Here is a 24,684-nt window from a genome sequence, read left to right as displayed (position 1 = left end):
CGCTCCCCCTCCCTGTGCAGGCACCTGTGACCTTCACGGGGACCTCAGCCCGAGTCGGGGCCCCAGCCCAGGGCACCCAGCGGCCCTGGGCCTCGCCGGCCCTCTGTCTGGGGCCCTGCTCCCTTACCCGCGCTTCCCGGGCCCACCTCCCCAGGAAAGTACTTGCACAGACAGCGTGCGGCCGAGGGACCGCAGCGTCACCTGCGCCCGCCATGCCCGCGGCTCGGCCCGCACCCGCACGCCGCCTGCCAGGAGCCCACTCCGCCCCCCAGACTCAGTAGGCGTCGCCTCTCCCGACTGTCCCAGGGCTCGGGCCTCGGGGACCCTGAGGAGCAGCGGTTGGCCTCACCCCTGCATCCCCCACCCCCTGCTCCGCGCCCCTGGGGAGCACCCTGCACGCCCGGCCAGGGGGGCTCGGCCTCCGACCCCTCCGTGTGGCCCCGCCTCGCCTGCGCATGCGCCAGCCCGCCACTTTCCCAGAGGCCTCCGCGGCAGCCGGAGGCGCAGCACGTGGCGGGGGAGGCTGCGCAAGCGCAGAACTGGCGGCAAGGCCGGGCCCGGCTGCGGGAGGTGGGCTCACGTGGCGGGTGGGCGGTGCCCCGAGCGGGTGGGGCCGGGCCGAGGGGGCGGGGGCGGCGAGGGGCACCGGGGAGTCTAGGCCTGTGCCCGGCGCTGACCTCATCCCTCTCGGTGGCCCCGCCGTGCCCGCCGCCCCCCGGGGTGCCTCCTGCTCCGAGCCCTCCCCTCCTCTGCACCCTGTCGCGGCCTTGTGCTCTGCCCTGGCAACAGCCCCTCCCCCCAGCCCTGCCCCCCAGCTCCAGGTGGGGGTCCCCTCCCAGGGACGCTGACTCCCCCGCCCAGCCGCGCCGCCCCCCGACTGCTAGGGAGCTGGTGTTCCCCGTGGGCCCCTCCCTGACGCCCACCGGCCTCCCTCCTCTTCCGGGCCTTGCTGGTCACGCCCTGTAACCCTGCAGCACCCTGACTTTACAGGCGTTTTCCCCTTTTCTCCTGATCTGACGCTTCTAAAGCCGCAAGTACTCAGCTCGGGTTGGCAGATGGGCTTTCAGGGCCGCCTGCCTGCATTCCCATACTTGCTTGTAGGGATTAAAGACACAGGTGTGCTAACCTAGAAAACCCGGGAAGATGCTCAGGACGCATCCACGGAACCGTCCTTAGGTAAGGAGATCGCGGGGGTCAGGGGTAAAGGCCCCCTGTGGACACCGTCGGGGCCTGCGGGCCTCCCGGCCCCTGCGCCTTGGCTGTCCTCGGGCTGCGGCCGAGAGCTGTGGCCGTGTTGGGGCGGGACCCAGCTGGCTGCGCCCTCAGCTCCCGCGGGACAGGCCGTGGCGGGTGGGCCACGTGGGGCCCGGCTCCCCTGGGAGCTGGCCGGCGCTTGCCCTGGCGTCTTCCAGGCTGCGCAGCTCGTGTGTCGTCTTACAGTCGGGGATACGCAGTGACAGGCCAGGAGGGGCCGTGGGACAGGCTCAGGTGTCGGATTTGAAGCCGCTCTTGGCGGATAATAAAGTTGCTCTCCTGAGGTAACAGGACACGTGGGGAAGCAGAGTGGCCTTTGCCGGGTGGTTGGTGGATTTTGCTCGCCAGCTGTCGGGCTCTCGCAGGGCCCTAGGCTAAGGAGCCCTGCCTGCAGCGGGGGGCGGGGGACGGGGGGCCTCAGGTGCGCCACGAAGTGACCTTATCACTTCTCCTTGTAGTTTGTGTTTCTTCCCCCCAAAGACACTGTTCCAGCCTTGGCTTTGCGTTTCTCCCCTTGGGAGTCACGTTGAAACGTTTCTTTGATTAGAGGAAGAAGAGAATACTGAGGGGATGAAGCTAGAAACTCAAAGAAATAGAAAGGGAAGCAGCCAAACAGGAAACCCGGGAAGATGTGGGAAACACCAGGTCTGGGTCTGTTACCCGCGCTCAGTGTTTCATCCCGAAAGCCACAGTCTTCCGTGCGTTGCATTCTTCTTTTTTTTTTTTTTTTTTTAAGCTCTGAGCCTTTCTTAGTTTACAGGTCATCTTGTTAATTTAAAAATAAGTACTTTGTGTTCGTGTAAGGTACATTTATTTCAAATTTCAGAAGGTGTGCTGCCTCTGTGCTGTATGCGGGGCGGGATCAGGCCTCGGAGGGGTGGGTGTGGTTGCCCGCTGGCCGGATGCTGGGGGGGGTGGGCAGCCACGGGCAGGGGGTCAGGGTGACCTGGACCGCGTCTCACATCTCAGGGGCCACATCAGTGGTGGCCTTTTTGGTGTTTTCACAGAAGTTCTAACCACTGATGGTGACGGGAACATGCTCATGGGGAATGGATGCCCGGTCATCTTGGGGCTTGCAGCGGTGCTTGAAAGTACATCCTCCATCTCAAAAGAGAATCCGGGCCAGGATAATCTTGTTATCAGGTAGGGTTTGTTCACAGCCCTCTTTCTCTGGAGGAGGGGGGGTAAGGCCGGAGAGGACGAGGTGAGTGCTGGGAGGGTCCTCCGCCGTGGGGCTGGGACCTGCACCCCTGTGTTTAGACTTTGCTTTGACTCTAGCAGAAGCAAGAATCCAGGGCAGCCCGGGTGGCTCAGCAGTTTAGCGACGCCTTTGGCCCAGGGCGTGACCCTGGAGACCCGGGATCCCTGCATGGAGCCTGCTTCTCCCTCTGCCCCTCTCTTTACCTGTGTCTTTTGTGAAAAAATAAAATAAAATCTTTAAAAAAAAAAAAAAGAAGAAGAAGGAAGACTCCAGTCCAACTAGAATGTAGACAGAAGCCTAAAGGCCTGCCCTCTCTCAGCTGCCATTGGTCCCTTTTTGGCTTTGTTTTTGTTTGAAATAAATGATTTTGCGAGAAACAATTGTAAAGTTGGTAACAGTAGGTGTAAGCACGTGTTTTCCAAAGAATAAAACCAAACGTGGTTAACACAGCAGGAGGTACCGTGTTGTCCCTGACCCTTCTCTCCCTCTCCTGTTTGTTCTCTGCCTCCTTCTTGTATCAGGTGATAGCCTGAAAAGCTCCTTTTGTCCAGGGAGACAAAGAGGAAGCCTGATGGCGAGCCTGAGGTGGAGTCTCCTTTGAACCGTCTGGTGCTGTGAGCTGTGAGCGAGGCCGGCGCAGGGCTCGCCTCGCGCTGACTGGGATGTGCGCTTTAGAATCCGGTAGCTTGACTTACGTCGCTCTGAGTGTATTTCATGTGTTTCATATTCATTTTGAATGAGGCGCCTGGCCTTGAACTAGGGGACTTGTTTAATTTGATGTGTTCTCAGAGCTATGTCAAGTTGAGTTTACTAGTTTTCTATAGTCTCCGAGGAGAGGCCGGGGAGGTGGGCTGAGGCCTCCCGCAGGCACCCTGCGTGTCCCCGCTGGGAGGTGTGTGCTCACCTCCGCGTGGGCATGTGTGCATCAAGGCTCACACCCTCCAGGTTGCTGATTTGTGCAGGTGGCAGAAATGCGGTTGTAAGGAGGACATGATCCAAACGGTGAACACTGCTGACATTTTACGGAGCCGCTTGGTCCGCCGGATGGAAACACGTGTGCCGTGGATTCGGCTCCTGGGCCAACTGTGTTCAGCCTCATGCTGGGGCGGAGGCTCGGTTTCCCTCTGTGCCTGATGTTCCGTTCCAGCTCTCTTTTTCTCTCATGGAAAATGTCAGAAAGTTCCAGAAGCCTTTATTTTGTGTTTCTTTTAATTGTGATAAAACGGGATCCCTGGGTGGCTCAGTGGTTGAGCGTCTGCCTTCAGCTCAGGGCATGACCCCAGGTTCCTGGGATCGAGTCCCGCATCAGGCTCCCTGCGTGGAGCCTGCTTCTCCCTCTGCCTGTGTCTCTGCCTCTCTCTGTGTCTCTCATGAATAAATAAATAAAATCTTAAAAAAAATAAAAATAGAAGTTCCTTTTGAAGGACCATGTTTCTAAATTGACGTTATCTGGTTCTCCTGAAGCCCCAGGAGGTCGGCTGTGGGCCGGCCAGAGATGCTCCTGCAGCTTCCTGCTCCTTTCTGCTTTGACTAGAGTTGTGCTCTTCACAGATTTGCTGTCTCTTTACCAAACCTATTTATAAAAACAGAAAAAAGCCTGTTGAAAAGACTGCAGACTTCTAGAAGATTTTGAATCTTTCCCTGTTCCTAAAATGACAGCCTTTCACGTGAGCAGCAGGTTTATGTATTTATGTACAAATTTGTGTTTTAGATCTGCATAGGTCACTGAGCTAATGTAGATGAATAACCATGAAAAGCCATCCAAGAAAAAAAAAACGCCATGAAAGCATCTTAAAGTGTGGTTCTCATGACCAACTTTATAAACACTCACAGGGGCATGAGGTTTATTTTTCCAAATACGGGAAGGGAGTGCGTGAACCTAGTGCCTAACTTTCTAGCGGGGATTTTCTGTGAAGTACGTGGGTGGAGGCTGGGTGGCAAATGGGGGTTTGGGCCTGCGGGGGAGCCTGGGGTGGGGGGTCCAGGCCGCGGGTGTGTCCCAAGTCTGCCGCGCCGCCCGGACCCAGGGGTTCCCCGCCCTGAGAACCACGCTGCACCTGCTGGTTCGTGCGCCCCTCTGACAGGGGCGCTGTGGGGGGGCGGCAGGTACCATGGGGCCCAGCGCTCCTGGGAGCTCCCACTGGAGGCTCCGCCGCTGCATCGTCCCCCTCGCAGAGTGTTCTCCTGCTCTGGGGACCCACGAGGTGAGGATGGCCCTTGGTGGACCTGAGGGGTGCCTGATGACGGGGCCTGCAGACAGGCCGGGAGGGACCGGCCCCGGGAGACAGAAGCTCGGGTGGGAAGCTCCTGAAGACAGAGGACCACGTTAAGTTGTTCTTTCTTTTCTCATTAAAAAAATTGAGTTCTGGGGGATCCCTGGGTGGCTCAGCGGTTTAGCGTCTGCCTTTGGTCGAGGGCGCTGTCCTGGAGTCCCGGGATCGAGTCCCACGTCGGGCTCCCGGCATGGGCCTGTTTCTCCCTCCTCCTGTGTCTCTGCCTCTCTCTCTCTCTCTCTCTCTATGTCTATCATAAATAAATCAATCTTTTTGAAAAAAATGGAGTTCCACGTGCACCCGCAGGACCTCCCTGGAGCAGGGCGCCCGGCCCGCTGCTGCCCTGTGCGCTGCGAACCCGCTTCCATCTGTCTGTCCGGTGATGGTGCTTGGGGAGGGCGGCTGCGGGCGCTGAGCCCTGCGTGTGCACCGCGCGGGAAGGAGCAGACGTCTCCGCGGGGAGGCCTGTGGGACCCCAGGCTTGCAGGGGGGGCTGCTCCTGGCGGGGGGGGGGGGCACCGGGCGCCTCTGCTCAGCCCCACCTGCCCCTGGGGCACGTCTCCACCAGCACCCCCTGCACCCGCTGTGTTCAGCCGGAGGTGGGGAGAACGGCTGCTGGCCTCGTGGCCAGGTATTTCTCATGGGCTTGATTTGCATTTCCCCGATGGGCATCTTTTCTGAGCTGATTGGCCGTTTGTCGGTCTTCTTTGCAGAAATATCTGTTCTGAATCTTTTAACATTTTTTTAATTCATGAGAGACACAGAGAGAGACAGACACAGGCAAAGGGAGAAGCAGGCTCCCTGCGGGACTCGATCCCAGGACCCCGGGGTCACGTCCCCGGCCAGAGGCAGATGCTCCACTGCTGAGCCACCCGGGCGCCCCTCTTTAAAGATTCTTTCAGCCGTTCAGGGTCCCTTGAAATTCCACTGAATCTGAGGGTTCCGCGAGCTGGGTTCTGTTAGGGAACCCCTGGGGTATCTTTCAAGATATTTATTTCTTTTAAAATTTCTTTCAACAAATTTTTGGAGTATAAGTTCTGTACCTTTTTTGGGTTAGATTTGTTTGTTAAGTATTCTGTCTTTGGTGCTTTTTTTTATTTTTATTTTTTTATTTATGATAGTCACACACACAGAGAGAGAGAGAGGCAGAGACTCAGAGGGAGAAGCAGGCTCCATGCAGGGAGCCCGACGTGGGACTCGATCCCAGGTCTCCAGGATCGCGCCCTGGGCTAAAGGCAGGTGCCAAACCGCTGCGTCACCCAGGGATCCCGGTGCTTTTTTTTTTTAAAGTTTTATTTTATTTATTCATTCATTCATTCATGAGAGACACAGGGAGAGAGAGGCAGAGACACAGGCAGAGGGAGAAGCAGGCTCCATGCAGGGAGCCCGATGTGGGACTCGATCCCGGGACCCCAGGATCACACCCTGGGCTGGGGGCATGTGCCAAACCTCTGAGCTACCAGGGCTGCCCTTTGCTGCTGTTTTAAGTGGAATTTCCTTGACTTCATTTTTTGGGTGTTTGGCTGTGAGCTCTGCGGCGTCCCCAAGACCACCCCAGTTCTCCCAGGACCTGGCACCACTACGGTTACTTCCGGGGAAAGGGCAAAGGCACGAAGCTCGAGAAGCCAGGTGTGAACTTCCAGGGTCGACCTTTTGTCTGGATTCTGTGCACCGGGGACGAAAGCCTCTCCACGAGTATTCCCAGGGATGGGCAGGACAGACGCTGAGTCCCCACGGTTCACAATGGCATTCTGTCAAATGTGTGTGCGTCTCTCTTCTGATGACCCAGGAGCTGTGGAGATAAGCTCAGCTGCATGTGACAGTCACCGCCCCCTGGGTGTGCGCGGCACCAGCGCTGCCTCCACCCCTGCGGATGGTACTTACCTGGAAAGTGTTAGGTGGAGGGGGAGACGCGGGGCGGGGGGGGGTGCCCACCTGCAGGACTCATGCAGGGACATGCTCAGTGTCCATGTCTGTCCACATGGCTCATCGCACACACCTGATTTCTGTTGCCCCGGCCCCCCCATGGGCATCTGCAGGTGCTCCTGCCCGTCCAGCTGTGTGGGGTTTAGCTCCCCTGGAGGGTTGTCCCCAGTCTGCACAGTCCCCTGGGCCTGAGGCCTGCCCTGCGGCGCCGACATCCCACAGCTGACAGTGCTGGCTCTGTGCCCGGGAGCTGGTCCAGACCAGGTCTGTGCGTTGGGGATTCCAGGGAGACCCGGGGCTCCCCTTGCGCAGCGCACAGCAGACACCTCGCAGCCTTCCCCTCCCTGGTGGGCGCGTCTGCCCGGAGGCCAGAGCCTGACCTGCTCCATCTGCCCCGAGAGCCCAGCTCCAGCAGCTCGGGACTCCAGGGGCTCTCTAGCTGGGCACAGGGCCTGTTTCCCCAGAGACTCCGGTCGGCGACAGCCTGCTAAAAAGCCATCATTTGGGGACTGAGAGTTTCAGTTCTGACCCTCCACTGGCTGCGCCAAGCAAGGCTGTGGCGTTCCACTAGGTGTTCTCTTGGTGCTTTTTCTGGTTGGGATGATCCCTCTAGCGTTGATGAAATTATAAGCATTTAACATTTTATATCCATTTTATGCTATATTCGGGGGTGCAGCACCCACAAAATAAAATGTCATCACAAACACCCCATGTTCTCTTGCTGCAGGTGTACTCACACCCCGACAGTTACGGTCTCCCGGGGATTTTGGCAGTTGCTTTTTCTGCATCTCTTGGGATGATCCTGTGTTTGTCTCTCCTATCGACAGGGGGTCTCACGTTGGGAGCCCTGCCTGCGCCCCTGCACCACTTGGTCGCGGTGTAGGATCTTTGCTGTGTATTGTGGGATTTGGTTTACTAGGGTGGGGTGGGGGACTTCGGCTTCTGTACTTAAGTGGAGACCAGTCTGTGGCTTTCTTGTGATGTCTTTGGTTTTAGTATCAGGGTAATGGTGGTCTCAGACTTGGGAAGAGCTGCCTGCTTTTGTTTCCTTTTTATTTATTTAATTTTTTTTTTTAAGATTTATTCATGAGAGACGCAGAGAGAGAGGCGGAGACACAGGCAGAGGGAGAAGCAGGCTCCCTGCATGGAGCCTGATGAGGGACTCTATCCTGGGACCCCCAGGGTCACGCCCTGAGCTGGAGGCAGGCACTCAACCGCTGAGCCCCCCAGGTGCCCTGAGAGTTTTCATTTAAAAATTTTTTTCGGGATCCCTGGGTGGTGCAGCGGTTTAGCGCCTGCCTTTGGCTCAAGGCGTAATCCTAGAGACCCGGGATCGAATCCCACATCGGGCTCCCGGTGCATGGAGCCTGCTTCTCCCTCTGCCTGTGTCTCTGCCTCTCTGTGTGTGTGTGTGTGTGTGTGACTATCATAAATAAATAAAAATTAGAAAATAAAAGGAATCAGCTTTATAAAAAATTTTTTTTAAATAAATAAAATTTTTTTCAAGGTTTATTTATTTATTTCAGGGGAGGGGGAGGAGCAGAGGGAGAGAATCTCAGCAGACTGTCCGCTGAGCACGGAGCCAACGCGGGGCGCGATCCCACGACCCTGAGACCATGACCTGAGCCGACAACAAGAGGCTGACGCTCAAGCGCCAGGTCACCCAAGCGCCCCGGAGGGGAGCTCTTAGTCTGGGGCGTGTGTAAGGAAGGTCAGAATCAGAGCAAAGACTGTTCGTATTCAGTGGTGAACAGGCTGCAGCCACCCCGCCCTCCGGTCCCCCACCTGCTCCCTCCGCCCTCATCCTCTCCTCCCTGTGAATAGCAGCCCTGGGTCCCTCGCTGTTTTGTGCCCAGAGCTCTCGTGGCCTGACCGTGGCCTGACCATGGCCTGACCGGTTGGGACAGACGACCAGTCCACTGCGGTGGCTCCTGGGGCTGCGCTGGCCTCAGCAGCAGCGCGTCACATCCACTGTGCAGTCAGGCGGAGCTCCTGGGGGAGGATGGGCCGCAGCCCATGCACGGCCTGCCCTGTCTCTGCCCCTGCCCTGGCCTCTGCCTCTGCCCCTGCCCCCACCCTGGCCCCTGCCCCTGGCCCCGCACTGGCCCCTGACCTAGCCCTTGTCCTCTGTCCCTGCCCCTGTTCCTGCCCCCTGCACCCTGTCCCTGTTCCTGCCCTGGCCCCTGCCCCTGGCCCTACTCCCTGTCCCTATCCCCTGCCCCCTGGCCCTGTCCCCTGGCCTTGTCCCCTGCCCCCTGGCCCTGTCCCCTGGCCTTGTCCCCTGCCCCCTGGCCCTGTTCCCTGCCCCCTGGCCCTGTCCCCTGCCCCCTGGCCCTGCCCCTGCCCTCACCCTGGCCCCTGCCCCTGTCCCTCCCCCTGCCTCGGCCTCTGCCTCACCAGTCACCACCAGGAAAGCAGCCTTGGTTTTGAGACATTTGGTTTTCTTTTAAAAGGTGGAACCAAAAAATAAATAAATAAGTAAATACATAAAAAGGTGGAACAGAGGGACGCCTGGGTGGCTCAGCGGTTGAGCATGTGCCTTCCGCCCAGGGCTTGACTCCGGGGTCCTGGGATCGAGTCCCACATCAGGCTCCCTGTGTGGAACCTGCTTCTCCCTCTGCCTGGGTCTCTGCCTCTGTCTCTCTGTTTCTCTCATGAATAAATGAATAAAATCTTTTAAAAATGAAATAAAAAAGGTGGAACAGAGGGCAGCCCTCTCAGGTCCCCTCCCCGCGGGGCTTTGTCCACCACTCACTATGGCTCAGCGAACCTCCCCCTGCTGCCCACCACATGCGAGACAAAACAAAAGGGGAACGTTGCTGAGCACCTGGGCTCGGGAGGGCTCTTCTGTTTGCTCCTTTTCTCTCTGGATGTGGCCTTCACCTGTCGTGTGGCCAATGGCCACACTCTCCCACCTGTGATGTCTGGTGCAGGATGAGGCCTCCACCCCGCTGAGGGGCCCTGTCCCCCTCCTAGTTCGGGAAGCGTGGCCTCCCTGCGTTTGCCAGGTTCCTGGAGACGCGGCAGGGGCCGCTGCTGACATGGAGCACGCGGGCTGCAGGCAGAGGACAGCGAGTGCGCGGCCCCGGCCACATCCATGCTCAGCTGCCTGGAGCCCCGCTCAGCGTCCCCTGCTTCGTGGGCCGCACAGGTGCCCCCAACTGGCATGCCTCCAACGCCATGCCTGTCATCGGACCTCCCTCCCGCAAAGCCTTGGGAACCTGCGCATCGGGGGTGGCACCCCCGCCAGGAGGTGGCCGCGGGCCTGGCCGACCCGGGGAGGCTGGTCCCCAGGCCCCTGTGCAGCCCTGGTGTGTGGCTGTGCCCCGGGGCCGGAGGAGTGGGTCCTGCCGCCCTGGGGTCCTGCCCTGTGTCCTGGGCTCTCCCCGAGAACCTGGGTCTTCTCGGCAGGTTTTGGGGGCTTGGGTGTCCATGGAGAAGACGGACGGGATTGGAGGGGACGTTGGTGTGGCCCCCTGACGGACGCCGCAAGCAAACACCTTGCATTCTAAGTGCCCGGCTCTGCTCAGTAGGACGTCCTTTGTGTTTTCCTCACTGTGGAAGCAGCACTGGGGACCGTGTACAACGAACTGCTTGTTGCCATCACGCGGGGGGTCGCCGACCCCGTGCTGTGTCCTTTGCGGCGTGTCCCCTCCACTGAGCTGCCTCTCGGGCTCTCTTCACAGAGGGACCGGGGGAGGCTGTGCCCGATGGGCTGCCTGGCCAGGAGCCGGGCCGTGCTCCCATCGGTTCCCACACAGGGAACCTGCCCGGGACCAACAGAGGGCGTCCCCAGTGAGGGTGGACCCCAAGCCCTTGACTCGGGGGACAGTGTGACGGTCCGTGCGAGGCCTGTGTGCCACCCCTCCCCCCATCCCACTGTGGGCAGGGCCCCCCAGACAGGCGGGCAGGAGGGCCCCGGGGCAGGGCTGCCACGCACCCACCGCCAGGCTCTCCCTCCAGGTTCTGTAGCTCCAGGGGGGCAAGGGATGGGAGGTTTTTAAAATCCAGTTGCAGGGGGATCCCCGGGTGGCTCAGCGGTTTGGCATCTGCCTTCAGCCCAGGGCGTGATCCCAGGGTCCTGGGATCGAGTCCCACGTCGGGCTCCTTGCGTGGAGCCTGCTTCTCCCTCTGCCTGTGTCTCTACTTCTTTCTCTCTCTGTGTCTCTCACGAATAAATAAATAAAATCTTTAAAAAAAAAAATCCAATTGCTGAAGGTCAGATACTTTTTCTTTGTAGTTTATAGGTCTCTGTCTTAAGAGGCATCTCCTCTACCTCCAGACCTGATGGAAATCATGAGACTCGATTAGCCTTGGTGCCTGATATGGCAGCTGGGTGGGACTTTTGGTGCCATAAAAGGGGTAGGTGTCAGGGCGCCTGGGGGCTCCATCCGTGAAGCATCAGCCTTTGGCTCCGGTCATGATCTCAGGGTCCTGGGATCGAGCCCCGTGTCAGGCTCCCTGCTCAGCGGGAAACCCACTTCTGCTTCTGCTTCCATCCCCCACTGGCTTGTGCTCTTTCTCTCTGATAAATAAGTAAAAATCTTAAAGAAAGGGGGGAATCCCTGGGTCGCTCAACGGTTTGGCGCCTGCCTTGGGCCAAGGCGCGATCCTGGAGTCCCAGAATCGAGTCCCACATCAGGCTCCTGGCATGGGGCCTGCTTCTTCCTCCTCCTGTGTCTCTGCCTCTCTCTCTCTATCATAAGTAAATAAAAAAATATTTAGAAAAAAAAATCTTAAAGAAAGGGGGGTAAGTGTGTTCTGCATGTGGAAGGACAGTAAATAACAGTGCCTGCAAGTGAGCTTGGCAACCAGACCTGGCCCCCGACCTCTGCTTTTGCTCCCGCCACCCCGGGGCCATCCTCCACCACCTGTGGAGCCCTGCTCCCTGGAGCCCCCTCGCTCCTCTCGCACAGGTCCTCCGTGTTCTGGAGATCTTCTCGCGGCGCCTCCTGGAAAGATGTTTCACAAGAAGTCATGACACATTTTTTGGTCAATTTGCGGACTGGAAAATAACGTTTAACCACCAGCATCACGAGTACGCGGCAGCTTTTAGGCTACAGGTTATTTTCACGTGTAATGTGTTTTTTTTTTTAATTTTTATTTATTTATGATAGTCACACACGGAGAGAAAGAGGGAGGCAGAGACATAGGCAGAGGGAGAAGCAGGCTCCATGCACCGGGAGCCCGACGTGGGATTCGATCCTGGAGACCCGGGTCTCCAGGATCGCGCCCTGGGCTGAAGGCAGATGCCAAACCACTGCGCCACCCAGGGATCCCCATTCACGTGTAATGTTTAAAGCCTCCGTCCACTGCCTTCTATCTGCACAGTGTGAGGTCCCCCAGGGGTTGCCCCGAGTGTGCTTCTAGGCCTCTGCACATAGCCGCCGGCCCTGCAGTGCCGTGCTGCTTACTCACAGGGGTGCCGGCAGGTGCTCCCACCGCAGCGACACGGGTCGTCCGTCCTGGGGAGGATCGCAGGAGGTCCCTGGACATCCCACTCCCACCACCTTCTGTTTTTTCCTGGAATTCTCGCTGGTCATAATCTGTCTGCCTCCTTACTGGCCTCTTTGCCTTTTCCCTTTTGTAATATTTTTTAAAGATCTTAGTTTATTTGCGAGAAGAGAGAGCAAGCAAGCATGAGCAAAGGGAGAAGCATATGCCCCCCTGAGCAGCGAGCCTGATGTGGGCTCGACCCCCGGACCCCAGAATCATGACCTGAGCCAAAGCAGGCGCTCCAGCAATGGAGCTGCCCGGGCACGCCCTCCCTCTGGATTAATTTCTCACTTGCACGTCAGAACGTTGCTTGGATGCCTGGGACGCTGGCTCCCCACCACGCAGGAGCGAAGGTGGTCAGCAGTCCGCGGGCACAGGCGACGCTCACTGGCCACGAGCCCCCGGTACAGGCACAGCAGCTCCCGGCCCGTCTCTGGGCGGCTCGCGGTCTCCCGTGAAGGACCCGGACTCCAGGTGTCGTCAGGCACCGCCCGCTTCCCGCTGCAGCCTAGCTCGTCATCCGTACGGCCGCCTGCGTGCGACATCGCTCCCTTGGTGGCCTCACGCCTCCGTCTGCTCCTGCCTTCACTTACACTGTGGTCCTGTATCTCAGCCGACATTGCTCTTATATACGGAGTGTTTGGATGGAGTCCACTTGGTCATTTTGTTTGCTCCCCGTTCTGTCTCCTATCAAGGACCATCACCTGCGATCATTTTCCCTCTTTGCTGTATAAACTTCAGAGGTTGTTTCAGTGAAAGTTCCTTACTGATAAACGATCTTGTATTTCATGTATCTATGAATGTCTGTTTCCATCTTCTTTACGAAAAATAATGTTGCAGGGCGTGCAGTTCTAGGTTGGCAAGTGTTTCCTCCCAACACATCGAAGAGGCCGAGCCAAATGCCACTTCTGTGTTGCTCACAGAAGTCTGCTGATGGTGTGACTGTGGCTCCTTTGTGGGTGATCAAAGCCTTTCTCTCGGACGTGAACATCTCTTCTAGTCTGTGCTCTCACCATGCTGTGTCTGGGTGTGGATTTCTCGTTTTCTTGCTTCATATACATTATGCTTCCCAGATCTGTGAATTTATGTTTTTCATTAAATAAGGAAAAGCCTGTAGGAACACTATAAACAGGGGCCCAGAATAATTCTGTCCTGTAAAATGCAGAATCTTGTCCTTGTGAGGAATGAAATGAGCCTGTACAGATGCCAGGCCCCTCCAGGCACTCTGAGCTGAAGACTGGCACTATTTGTTTGCAGTTGTCCTCTGTGACTCACATGTTGAAGGTGGTGGTTCCGGGTCTGGAGGAGGGCTGGAACTTCCAGTGTACTGGTAACGAGTTCAGTGTCCTCTCCTTTCATGATTTGGTTTCCGGATTATGGGGAGACTGGGCCAGTTAACACTGTGATGCAAACACTCATCTTCCCCAGGTGGAGCTCGCTGCTGTCTCGCTGCCTGACCTCACCTTCAGCTCCATTCTCAACCCTGCACAGTATGAGAACTTGAGCCTGGATGGAGAATGGGACGGGGTGGGCTGTGGTAGCCAGGAGCTAATAAAGTTGGGATTTGCATCATCATGGGGTGCATCATCGCAGGGCCTCACCTGTGTCCTCTCCTTCACTCTCTCCTCCTGGGGCTCCTATCAGCTCCACGTTGAGCCTTATTCTGTTTTACAAATCCTGTCACATTCTCTCTGGATTTTTCCTCTCCTTGTCTGTGTGGTATTCGATTTCCTTGGATAGATCTTCCCCCACACTAATGCCCTCTTCAGCAGCGTCTAATCCATTATTTAACCCACCCCACTGAGTTCTAGTCCAGCAATTGTATTTTTCATCTTTAAAAAGTTCTTTAAAAACTGCCTGTTTGGGATCCCTGGGTGGCGCAGCAGTTTAGCGCCTGCCTTTGGCCCAGGGCGCAATCCTGGAGACCCGGGATCGAATCCCACATCGGGCTCCCAGTGCATGGAGCCTGCTTCTCCCTCTGCCTATGTCTCTGCCTCTCTCTCTCTCTCTCTATCATAAATAAATAAAAATTAAAAAAAAAAAAACTGCCTGTTCATGCCTGATAGTCCCTCATTGTTTTCTCACTGCTGTGACTGTCTTATTCCTGTACACACGTCATACATAACTATTCTCTTGCCTACGTTACTGGCAATGTCATTATCTGCAGTTCTTTGAGGTTTATGTCTGTTTGCTATTTTGTTGACCCTCATTCAGTGAGACCTTCCTGGGTGCTGGGTGCTCTCTGAGGTCATTGCTTGACCTTCTCAACAGGAATACAGCAGGTCTAAGTAGCACAAGCTCTCCTCCAGAGTGACTGCTTTGATTTCTACTGGTATCTGAGAGGAACCATGAACCTGGGACCCTTCAGCCTATCTGAATATTTTGGCTCAGTGTGGGAGTCCTGGGCTGTTTCTACCTCACCCTTGGCCCAAGAGTCAGCAGCCCAATGTCTGTGGTGTCACTGAATCCAATCTGAGGGCAACTCTGCATAACCCTGGGCCTAAGCCCACATCTGAAAAAGAAATCGATGCCCACAAGAGCCCTAGACTTGTACTGCTATTTTGGAGGTCCCAGCCAGTTACAGGACCCACAGTAACTCACAATCAGTGGTTAAGTTAGAGCAGATAATAACCATGAAGTAGCATCAAACCATAGCCTGACCACGGCAGACTGGGATCATGAAGCTGGACCCTAGGACGCATGGCCAGGTGACTGCTCAGATTGACCTTAGTGGTTACAGTAAACTTTCAACAAAATGACCTCATCCAATTCATTACGGCAGAGTTCTAGAATGTTCAACGAAGACACTTTGCCCCTCCTGACAAATAACAAATATCCGTATCCACGACCCTGTCATGATGTGATGTAAAATGTTAAGTTATGAATAATGAATTCACTTAAATTTTACTTTCTGGTTTCTCCGCAGATTCCAAGGTTCCCTGAGTGAGCACATTTCTCATACCCTTTCACACCCCCAGCACACCCTGACCTCTGCTTCATACAAAACATTTAGTCCATCTGTTGATTAAATATTCTGAAGAACCGGCTCAGGAATCACCACTCCTGGGAGCTCATCCCAATTTCTTTCCCCGGCCCTGATCATCTGTGTGCATATCCTATGTTTACTTCCCTGGAGGTACTCCTGTTACTGGGCATTTTATTGGGCATGACACGCATGGCTTTCCTCATCTCTTTCACTCTCTAACCTGTAGAGTCCCTGAATGCACGTGTCATGGTGGTTTTGTCTCAGAACAGTGGCAGAGAGCCTGGGCAATTAAGTGCTTAGGAAACATTTATTGAAAGTACAAATATCTTTTCCTTTCTTTTTTCTTTTTTATCTCTTTCTAGAGCATACTAGCAGGGTGGGGCAGAGCGACAGAGAGAGGGAAAGAATCCCAAGCAGACTCTCTGCTGAGCATGGAGCCAACACGGGCCTTGATCTCATGATCCTGAGATCACACCTCATGATCCTGAGATCAGACCTGAGCCCAAAACAAGGTTCAGACATTCAACCATCTGAGACACCCAGGCAGCCAGAAGTTACAAATATTGAATTACTGAATTCTACTTCAGAAACCAGTGCTATACTGTATGTTAAGTAAAATATAAAAAAAAGGACAAATTTTAAATCTTAAACTTCCTTTTCTTGTACTGCCTTTATGAGGCTGAGCAGAGTTCTTCAAGCTACATACTTGGTGTGAAAACACAGCAGATCTGTGTTCTTGCCTCCTCTGCTCAAGCTCGCTGTCTCCTCTGTAAGCATCTTTCACATACTCCCCTACATATTTCACCAACACCCTTTGGTGGAAGGTATTCTGCTTTGGCATACTCTGTATGGAGGGCTGTGTTAAAAATCATTCTGGTTGGGGGATCCTTGGGTGGCTCAGCAGTTTGGTGCCTGCCTTTGGCCTGGGGCATGATCCTGGAGTCCCGGGATGGAGTCCTGCATCGGGCTCCCTGCATGGAGCCTGCTTCTCCCTCTGCCTGTGTCTCTGCCTCTCTCTCTCTCTGTGTCTCTCATGAATGAATAAATAAAATATTAAAAAAAAAATAGGGCAGCCTGGGTGGCTCAGTGGTTTAGCACCACCTTCAGCCCAGGGCCTGATCCTGGAGACCTGGGATGGAGTCCCAACGTCAGGCTCCCTGCATGGGGCCTGCTTTTCCCTCTGCCTGTGTCTCTGCCTCTCTCTCTGTCTCTCATAAATAAATAATAAATAAAATCTTTAAAAAAATAAAATAAAATAAAAATCATTCTGGCTACAGGAGCTCCTACCTTGACAAGACACACAGATACAAACACAGAGCTTTGATACAAAGTAGAAAGTGACTCTTGCCTTTTAAAAAGTGCTATGGAACTAAGAAAAACAAAAAAACAAAAACCAAAAACCCCAGCAACCAGCAACAAAACCCAAAGCAAACAACTCCTGATAGATAAGTCTCAAAAACGTTAAACAGCGGGAAAGAAGTCAGTCGGAAAAGTAGATGTTGAATCATTCTATTTAAGTTCTAGAATGAGCAGAAAGAGTGACAGAAAGATCACTGGTTGCCTTGGAGGCTAAGGGGGTTTGGTTTGAAGGTGGGATGGAGACCTCACGGCAGTTCTCAAGGTCAAAACAGGCTATAGTTGTCAAATCTCATAAAACCCGGCCTTCAGCTCTATGCACTTCACCCTATGTGAATTGCACGTCAGCAAGAAGTGTTAAAGAGGTGAAATTCGTTTTGGTGGACACCTCTTCCTCCTGCGGGGAACTCCGCATTCCCCGCCCAGGAAAGCAGCCTTCCCTGGGCCTCCTCCTGGCCCCGACCGCTGGGCCGGGGCAGCAGATGCCCCGGGGGGCTCCCCATGGGCCAGACCTCGGGGCACTGGCTCCCTCCCCCTCCACCCGCGGGTAGGACGAGGGCCACTGCCCCCCCCCCCCCCCCCGGGCATGCAGGGTCCAGGGCCTGCTCCCCGTCCCCCCGGGGGAGGGGGGGGTGCTCACTCCGCACCGTGGATGTGCTGGTGCTGGATCAGGTGCGAGCTCAGGCGGAAGGCGCGGCCGCACTGGGCGCACTGGAAGGGTTTCTCGCCCGTGTGGACGCGCCGGTGCCGGAAGAAGCCGGACAGGGCCCGGAACGCGCGTCCGCACTCGCCGCACGCGTAGGGCTTCTCACCCGTGTGGATGCGCCGGTGCTCGCTGAGGAAGGAGCTGCGGCTGAAGGCGCGGCCGCACTCGGGGCAGGCGTACGGCTTCTCGCCCGTGTGCACTCGCCGGTGCTGTAGGAGGTTGGAGCTCTGGCTGAAGGCCTGGCCACACTCCTGACATTCATAGGGGCTGTCGCCGCGGTGTGTGCGCTGGTGACGCACCACGTTGGAGCTGTGCAGGAAGGCCTTGCCGCACTCGCTGCAGGCGTACGGCCGCTCGCCCGTGTGCGTCCTCTGGTGCTTGGCGGCGTCGGAGCGCTGCCCGAAGGCCTTGCCGCACTCGGCACAGCCATACGGCTTCTCGCCTGTGTGAGTCCGCTGGTGCCGCACCAGGTTGAAGCTCTGGCTGAAGGCCCGCCCGCACTCCTTGCACACATAGGGCTTCTCCCCGTGGTGCGTGCGCTGGTGGCGGACCACGTGTGAGCTGTGGATGAAGGCCTTCCCGCAGTCGCTGCAGGAGTATGGCTTCTCCCCGGAGTGAATGCTCTGATGCTTCGCCGCATCCGAATAGCATTTGAAGCTACGGTCGCAGGTGCTGCACTGGTAAGGCCGCCCCCTCCCAGGGCCTCTTCCGCCCGTGTCCGGTAGAGCTCTCAGGGCGGCCTCTGACCCCGGCGGCGCACTGCTCTCATGGCCAGTATCCCCTCCGGGTGTCTTAGAAACCTCTGGAACCCTAGGGGAACCTCTGGGGCTGTCTCTGGCCCCCTCGTTCCCACAGCGGTCCGGGGGCTCATGTGTCCAGGGAGGCCCCTGTGTGCTCTCTCCATGCCATGTCCCTTCTTCCTCCAAAGCCTCCTGCCTTACCGTCAGCTCTGCGCTCTGCGCCTGCGCCCCACGCTCGGCCACTGAAGCGGCACAGCCAGAAGCCTGGCTGTCACCTGATGCCGGTGCCAGGGAAGCTGGAAGAGAGGGTCAGACAGGTATGACTGGGGGCCTAAAGAAGCTCTGATGGTACGCAGCCACGTGGACTGGTGGTGGCCATCTGGGTAAGACGCCGCTGACAGTAAGGGTGGGCGGGCGGGCGGCAGACACCTGTAGTGCCAGCCCATCCCTGCCCAGTTCTCCCCAGCACCGGATGCCCATGGTCCCAGGAGTGGGCAAGGGCAGGAAGCTAATCAATCAGGACCCTCCGCTGGGACTCTACGGTAGCCTGAGCCTCTACCCTCAGGCTCAGGAGAGCAGGAGACAGAAACCCAGAAGGCTCTGGGTGCCCCTGCTTCTGCTGTACGGCCTGGAAGGCAAAGACAACTGGCAGCAAAGCAGGGGTCCTGGGTGGCACACATTCCGGCCCCAGAAGCTCACTTTTGCAACCCTGGACTTCCCAAGACAACTCTGTCCCTGACAGCTCCCCACAGCCCAGCACAAAGGGCCTCTGGTCCACACAAGAGAATCCTTACTCAGAGGTCAGTGCCGAGAGTAAGCGACAGCCAGCGACAGGAGACAGAGCCGGCTGGGCTGAGGGGCACCCGTCCTGGCTGAGCACAGCCTGGCCCCACTGGCTCCTGGGCACAGACCGCGCACCCATTTAAATAAATGACTTTAGGGGTGTGGTCGCCAAACACTGGGCAGTTCTTGCCACCTTTGCTGCACCTACAGGGGCACCTGGGAGGTGAGACAAGGATGCCGCCTTGCACTTGGCTCAAGGAGGGCACCCCCCAGGGCAAGCCCATTGACCTCAAGAGCAGCTTTCCACAGGGGCCATGCCCACACCGCAGCCACACTTCTCAAGGGCTGCGGCAGCCCAGGGGGTAGAGGCCTCTGCAGGGCAGGGGCAGGGGCAAGGCCAGTGGTCCCCGGGGCAGCTTAGCACAGGCAGGCACCCACAGCCACTTTCCATGGATTCCCTAATGCAGGGGCTGTCCCACTGAGCACCTGGAGATGGGGAGAGGCCCCAGGCACAGGCCGAGGCAGGAGGCCTCTGGGAGCCCCCCCCCGCCCCCGTGTCTGGTCTTGTGGTTTGGCACACTTAGATGTTCCAGAAATTGACCCCTAGCACTGAAGCAGGAGTTATTCAGAGTTAAAATGGGGGGAGGGGCACACACACCCTTTCCAGCTCCTGTGGGTCAGGCTTCAGGTCCCTGAACTGCCTGCCCCGAGGCCATCCCAGGCACCAGCAAGGGGGGGGGGTGGGTAGGGGAAGGGCATTCTTACAGTGACAACCTCCCAGGGGGCACCGAGGAGCCCTAAACCTGGAGCCCTCATTCTCAACTGGGGCAGTTTGGCTACATCGGAAAATATCTTTGGTTGTCCCAGCTGGGAGGGGGCGTTACTGGAATCCTGTGGGCAGAGGCCAGGAACGCTAAGTATCCCATGATGCACAACACACCCTGACAACGAGGAGTCTTCCATCCCAGAATGTCCACTGCCAAGGCTGAGAAACCCTGACGGAGGGAAGTCTTCCCAAAGGTTACAACGTGGTTTCTAATTAAGAAATTCAGTCCCCTGGCCAAGAAGCCAGTCTCCAGAGTGACGCACACCAGACCTGTCAGGCCCACCACTGGCCTCACACTTGCTTCTATTCCACTTCCAGGCCACGGATCCTGTGGCAGGTGCGAGGAGCCAGCAACCAAGAAGGGTGCTCTTTATTCCCTTTAAAACTCTGTGTTTGGTTGTAACCTGTTTCTCTTCCACCTCTCTGGGTAAGTTGATATTTGCTACATTATTATTTAGTCTCAAACCGCAGGGTTGTGGAGAAGCGCGCCTGGGCCGGGCCAGGATTAAGGTCAGAGGAGGGAGGCAGGGAGGGAGAGGCACAGCCTAGATGTCCAGGACTGGAAGGGCAGCTCCAAGGCAAAACCCAAAGTAGGGATGAGTGCTGTTCGTAGACACAGGTTAGCTGAATCACGGGACACAGGGGTTCTCTGACTTCAAAGGAGAACAGGTACAGGTGTGTGGGGGGTGTGCAGTGTGTTCTAGGAGCCATGGCCGTACTCCACGCAGGCTCCCACTGCCGAACCCGACACATCAGAGTATGACAGTGAAGAGCCTGAGGCAGTGCGGGCATCCGTGCGCAGGGGAGGACATTGTTGTCCTGTGCACTGGTTGTCTCACGGTGTAGTAACACCAACAACAATAAACTGGATAGGAGTCCTCAGCTCCGACGACCCATAAACATGGCCTTAAACCTTCAGAATAGAGAGGGGCCTGGGTTTTCACTCATCACACTCTTCAGGGTCACCTAGTCTGAGGCTGGCCGAGAAACAGGGCCAGAACTGATAATCTCATTCTAAGAAATCTCCAGGCAGGGGGGCCAGAGAAGAGACAGGGGTGCAGACGTTGGTCAGGGGAGCAAAGGGATGGAACAGGGAGTGCTGAGGCCAGCAGGCTGAAGGGGTGGGAGCTGTGCCAGGCAAAGAAGGGGACAGGGAGGTGCTGCCCAAGCCCAGCTACATCCCCTAGCAGCCAGTCAGGTAGGCTCTGGAGCCCCTATTCCTAAGCTGTCCCCTCCTCCCTGACCCCACCTGGCTGTCCACCCCTCACCTGCATGTGTGTCCACCAGGGTAGCCCTGTCCATGGTGTTCTGGAGACCCAGGCCTGCGGGCTCTCCTTGCTGTGCCTTGCAGAAGCACCAGGAGTGGGGACACCTGCCTGAGTAAGAAAGAAGACAGGGGAGAAAGTGATGGGAAGTGAAGGGAAAAAAGTCCCTTCTCCTGGGGACTCCACTGGGCCTGTTCTGTAGCCAGAAATCAAAGTCATGACTAAACAGACTCCCCAGTTAGTAGTGTTCCATAAGGTACCCTCTGGGAATGCTGTCCTGACTAGGCTGGCCCCCTGGGCCCACCCAGGCAGGTGCAGAGCACAGGTCTAGCCGCCTGCTCTGGTCCTGCCCCACATCTCTGGTCAGTCCTCAGATGTCTGGAGACATAGCTAGGGATTTAAAATGCTTCTTGATAATTACAGAGGTTTGAATATAAAAATATGAAACCAAAAAAATAAAAATTTGAGTAGTGCAGTTTTGGATTGTGGAATGTTTTTTGCTGTGATTAACACCAAAGGTAAAGTCTGACAGATTTAACTACACAAGGAAATTTAATGTAAAAAAACAAAGAAATGAAAAAAGAAAACCCGAGGGACAAGGTATATTTATAACATAAAGATTCATGTACTTAATACATAAGGACCACTACGTATTAATGAGAAAACAAGAAAAATCAGTAAGGGTCAAGTAATCCACACAAAAAAGCTGACAAAAGGCCACTGTATTTTTAAATATAACTCCCTCATTTGTAATTCAGAAAGGTAACATAACTATCACTTTGTACTTTAAAGGTAGCAGAGGGGATCCCTGGGTGGCGCAGCGGTTTGGCGCCTGCCTTTGGCCCAGGATGCGATCCTGGAGACCCGGGATCGAATCCCACGTCAGGCTCCCAGTGCATGGAGCCTGCTTCTCCCTCTGCCTGTGTCTCTGCCTCTCTCTCTCTCTCTCTGTGACTATCATAAATAAATTTTAAAAATATTTAAAAATAAAGGTAGCAGAGACTTCAGGATGGCCAACACCTGCAGAGCAAGGAGATGCGGGAGACGCCCAGCAGCTGACGACCCACGGGGCCTCCAGGCACCCCGACGTCTCGCTGGTGGGGAGCTACCGCACAGAGATCACAGGTGCTCACTGTATGACACTGCACCTCTGACTTGCTTTGGAACAAACCTTGGAAGCAACGTAATCTTAACTAAAAAATAGGGCAGGTTAAAGTGTGCAAACAGCTGGGAATGAAGCAACCCCTGGTGACCGTCACAAATATCAGGTGAGGCTGTCCCAGAGGTTGCTGCACTGGTCAAGGGGAGGAGGTGTAGGGGTCCTCAGGATGGTCGGGGGAGGAGGTCGGGGTCCCTCAGGATGGTCAGGGGGAGGAGGTGTAGGGGTCCTCAGGATGGTCAGGGGGAGTAGGTCGGGGTCCCTCAGGATGTTCGGGGGGAGGAGGTGCAGGGACCCTCAGGATGGTCGGGGGGAGGAGGTCAGGGGTCCTCAACTGTCAGGGGGAGGAGGTCGGGGTCCCTCAGGATGGTCAGGGGGAGAAGGTCGGGGTCCTTCAGGATGGTCAGGGGGAGGTCGGGGTCCCTCAGGATGGTCAGGGGGAGGAGGTTGGGGTCCCTCAGGATGGTCAGGGGGAGGAGATCTGGGGCCCTCATAGTGGTCAGGGGGAGGAGGTCCGAGGCCCTCAGAGTGGTCAGGGGGAGGAGGTGCAGGGTCCCTCAGGGTGGTCGGGGAAGGAGGTCTGGGGCTCTCAGGATGGTCAGGGGGAGGAGGTTGGGGTCCTTCAGGATGGTCGGGGGGAGGAGGTGCAGGGTCCCTCAGGATGGTCGGGGAAGGAGGTCCGGGGCTCTCAGGATGGTCAGGGGGAGGAGGTCGGGGTCCCTCAGGATAGTCAGGGGTAGGAGGTCTGGGGCCCTCAGGATGGTCAGAGGGAGGAGGTGCAGGGTCCCTCAGGATGGTCGGGGGAGGAGGTTGGGGACCCTCAGGATGGTCAGCGGGAGGAGGTCCGGGGCCCTCAGGATGGTCAGGGGAGGAGGTCGGGGTCCCTCAGGATGGTCAGGGGGAGGAGGTGCAGGGTCCCTCAGGATGGTCAGGGGGAGGAGGTGCAGGGTCCCTCAGGATGGTCAGGGGGAGGAGGTCCGGGGCCCTCAGGATGGTCAGGGGAGGAGGTCGGGGTCCCTCAGGATGGTCAGGGGGAGGAGGTCAGGGGCCCTCAGGATGGTCAGGGGAGGAGGTCGGGGTCCCTCAGGATGGTCAGGGGGAGGAGGTCCGGGTCCCTCAGGATGGTCGGGGGAGGAGGTCGGGGTCCCTCAGGATGGTCGGGGGAGGAGGTCGGGTCCCTAGGATGGTCGGGGGGAGGAGGTGCAGAGTCCCTCAGGATGGTCAGGGGGAGGAGGTACAAGGGCCCTCAGGATGGTCAGGGGGAGGAGGTGCAGGGTCCCTCAGGATGGTCGGGGGAGAAGGTCGGGGTCCCTCAGGATGGTCGGGGGAGGAGGTCCGGGGCCCTCAGGATGGTCGGGGGAGGAGGTGCAGGGTCCCTCAGGATGGTCAAGGGAGGAGGTACAAGGGCCCTCAGGATGGTCAGGGGGAGGAGGTCCGGGGCCCTCAGGATGGTCGGGGGAGGAGGTCGGGGTCCCTCAGGATGGTCGGGGGAGGAGGTCGGGTCCCTAGGATGGTCGGGGGGAGGAGGTGCAGAGTCCCTCAGGATGGTCAGGAGGAGGAGGTACAAGGGCCCTCAGGATGGTCAGGGGGAGGAGGTGCAGGGTCCCTCAGGATGGTCGGGGGAGGAGGTCGGGGTCCCTCAGGATGGTCGGGGGAGGAGGTCCGGGGCCCTCAGGATGGTCGGGGGAGGAGGTGCAGGGTCCCTCAGGATGGTCAGGGGAGGAGGTACAAGGGCCCTCAGGATGGTCAGGGGGAGGAGGTCCGGGGCCCTCAGGATGGTCGGGGGAGGAGGTCGGGGTCCCTCAGGATGGTCGGGGGAGGAGGTCGGGGCCGCCGCGCTGGTCAGGCGGGGACTCCCCTGAGGCTCTCACTCCGCACGGCGCACGTGCAGCTCTTTCGAAGCGAGAGCCCCGCATCAGCACACGGACCCGCGCCCGGGCCCCGGGTTCCCGCTCCGGCACCTCCCGCAGCACCTCAGCGACACTCACCTCCAGCCCCACCGTTCGCCGGAAGCGCTCGATCCCCAGCGCGGCGGCGCGGCACTTCCGGTTACGCTCTAGGCCGCGGGAGGCCGTGCACTCGGCTGCTCCCCGCGCGGGCTCCGCATCAGGCGCGCTGGTCCTTCCTCCCGCGCGGGTCTTAGCCGGGACCCCCCGCTCCCGCCCGCCGGCCTCCAGCCAGGCCCGGGTGCGGTGACCGAGTGGGCGAGGCGGTGCGGGTGGAGAAAGGTGGAGGCGCCCCCGGCGGGGGTGGGGTGGCGGGACTGGGGAAGGGAAGCCCCCGCGAGGGACCCGGGCCGCGAGGGTCCACGGACAGGACGGAGCACCGCAGCGGCCCCTTCTCCGAGGACCGCGCTCCCTCCTGGCGCGCGGACCCTGCTCGGCTGCGGAGAGCCCCCCTGCACCCTGCACCCGGCACCCTCCCCACCTGCACCTGGCACCCCCCATCTGCACCCTGCACCCTCCCCACCTGCGCCTGGCACCCCCCACCTGCGCCTGAAACTCGCCACCTCCACCCGGCACCCCCCACCTGCACCCAGGCCCGGCCACCACTGGCCTTCACTGCCCGTCCAGTCAGGGCCCGAGGACCTGGGGGCGGCCCCAGGACCAGCCGAGAGGGCTCTAGGCCTCTCACAAGCCAAAGGCAGACGTGAGCCAGAGCAGGTGGGGCGGCTTCCTGCCGGGTGTGGGTGACAGAGAAGAGCCTGCACAGC

General features: G+C 57.7%; 1 protein-coding gene and 1 long non-coding RNA gene across 13 annotated transcripts; one reads left to right on the top strand and one right to left on the bottom strand.

The window, feature by feature from the left end:
* The first annotated feature begins 479 nt into the window (after positions 1-479).
* LOC102152553 lies at positions 480-5,895 on the top strand. Of its 10 annotated transcripts, none has more exons than XR_005368887.1 (6): positions 480-570; positions 1,102-1,176; positions 1,441-1,538; positions 1,802-1,952; positions 2,236-2,397; positions 2,977-3,772. It is a non-coding gene; the product is annotated as an uncharacterized LOC102152553 (long non-coding RNA). The 10 variants fall into 10 exon arrangements; XR_005368890.1 differs by lacking the exon at positions 480-570 and adding an exon at positions 629-821; XR_005368888.1 differs by lacking the exons at positions 480-570; positions 2,977-3,772 and adding an exon at positions 5,850-5,895 and having other exon boundaries at positions 829-1,176.
* LOC119876935 (zinc finger protein 696-like) lies at positions 2,102-24,064 on the bottom strand. 3 transcript variants are annotated; one of them, XM_038555720.1, is made up of 4 exons: positions 23,960-24,064; positions 20,816-20,923; positions 17,305-18,234; positions 2,102-4,028 (listed from the first exon to the last, which is right to left on the bottom strand). In XM_038555720.1, the coding sequence occupies exons 2-4, from the start codon at positions 20,847-20,849 to the stop codon at positions 3,901-3,903; spliced, it is 1,092 nt and encodes a 363-aa protein (XP_038411648.1). In that variant the 5' UTR covers positions 20,850-20,923; positions 23,960-24,064; the 3' UTR covers positions 2,102-3,900. The 3 variants fall into 3 exon arrangements, with proteins under 3 accessions (XP_038411648.1, XP_038411646.1, XP_038411647.1); XM_038555718.1 differs by lacking the exon at positions 2,102-4,028 and adding an exon at positions 16,630-16,820 and having other exon boundaries at positions 17,133-18,234; XM_038555719.1 differs by lacking the exon at positions 2,102-4,028 and adding an exon at positions 16,630-16,820 and having other exon boundaries at positions 17,140-18,234.
* Positions 24,065-24,684: the final 620 nt, after the last annotated feature.

The sequence above is a fragment of the Canis lupus genome, chromosome 13, assembly GCF_011100685.1.
Source record: "Canis lupus familiaris isolate Mischka breed German Shepherd chromosome 13, alternate assembly UU_Cfam_GSD_1.0, whole genome shotgun sequence".
In the NCBI taxonomy this organism is placed as follows: domain Eukaryota; kingdom Metazoa; phylum Chordata; class Mammalia; order Carnivora; family Canidae; genus Canis; species Canis lupus.
This window is presented reverse-complemented; position numbering and strand designations above follow the sequence as displayed.

Bases quoted from the DNA above. Each gene is read 5' to 3' on its own strand.
- LOC119876935 (XM_038555718.1), bottom strand. From the start codon at position 20,849: ATGGACAGGGCTACCCTGGTGGACACACATGCAG. The intron at 18,235-20,815 runs GTGAGGGGTGGA...CCTCTCTTCCAG, and splicing joins CCTGGTGGACACACATGCAG to CTTCCCTGGCACCGGCATCA. The intron at 16,821-17,132 runs GTGAGCACCCCC...CAATTCACATAG, and splicing joins CAGCACATCCACGGTGCGGA to GGTGAAGTGCATAGAGCTGA.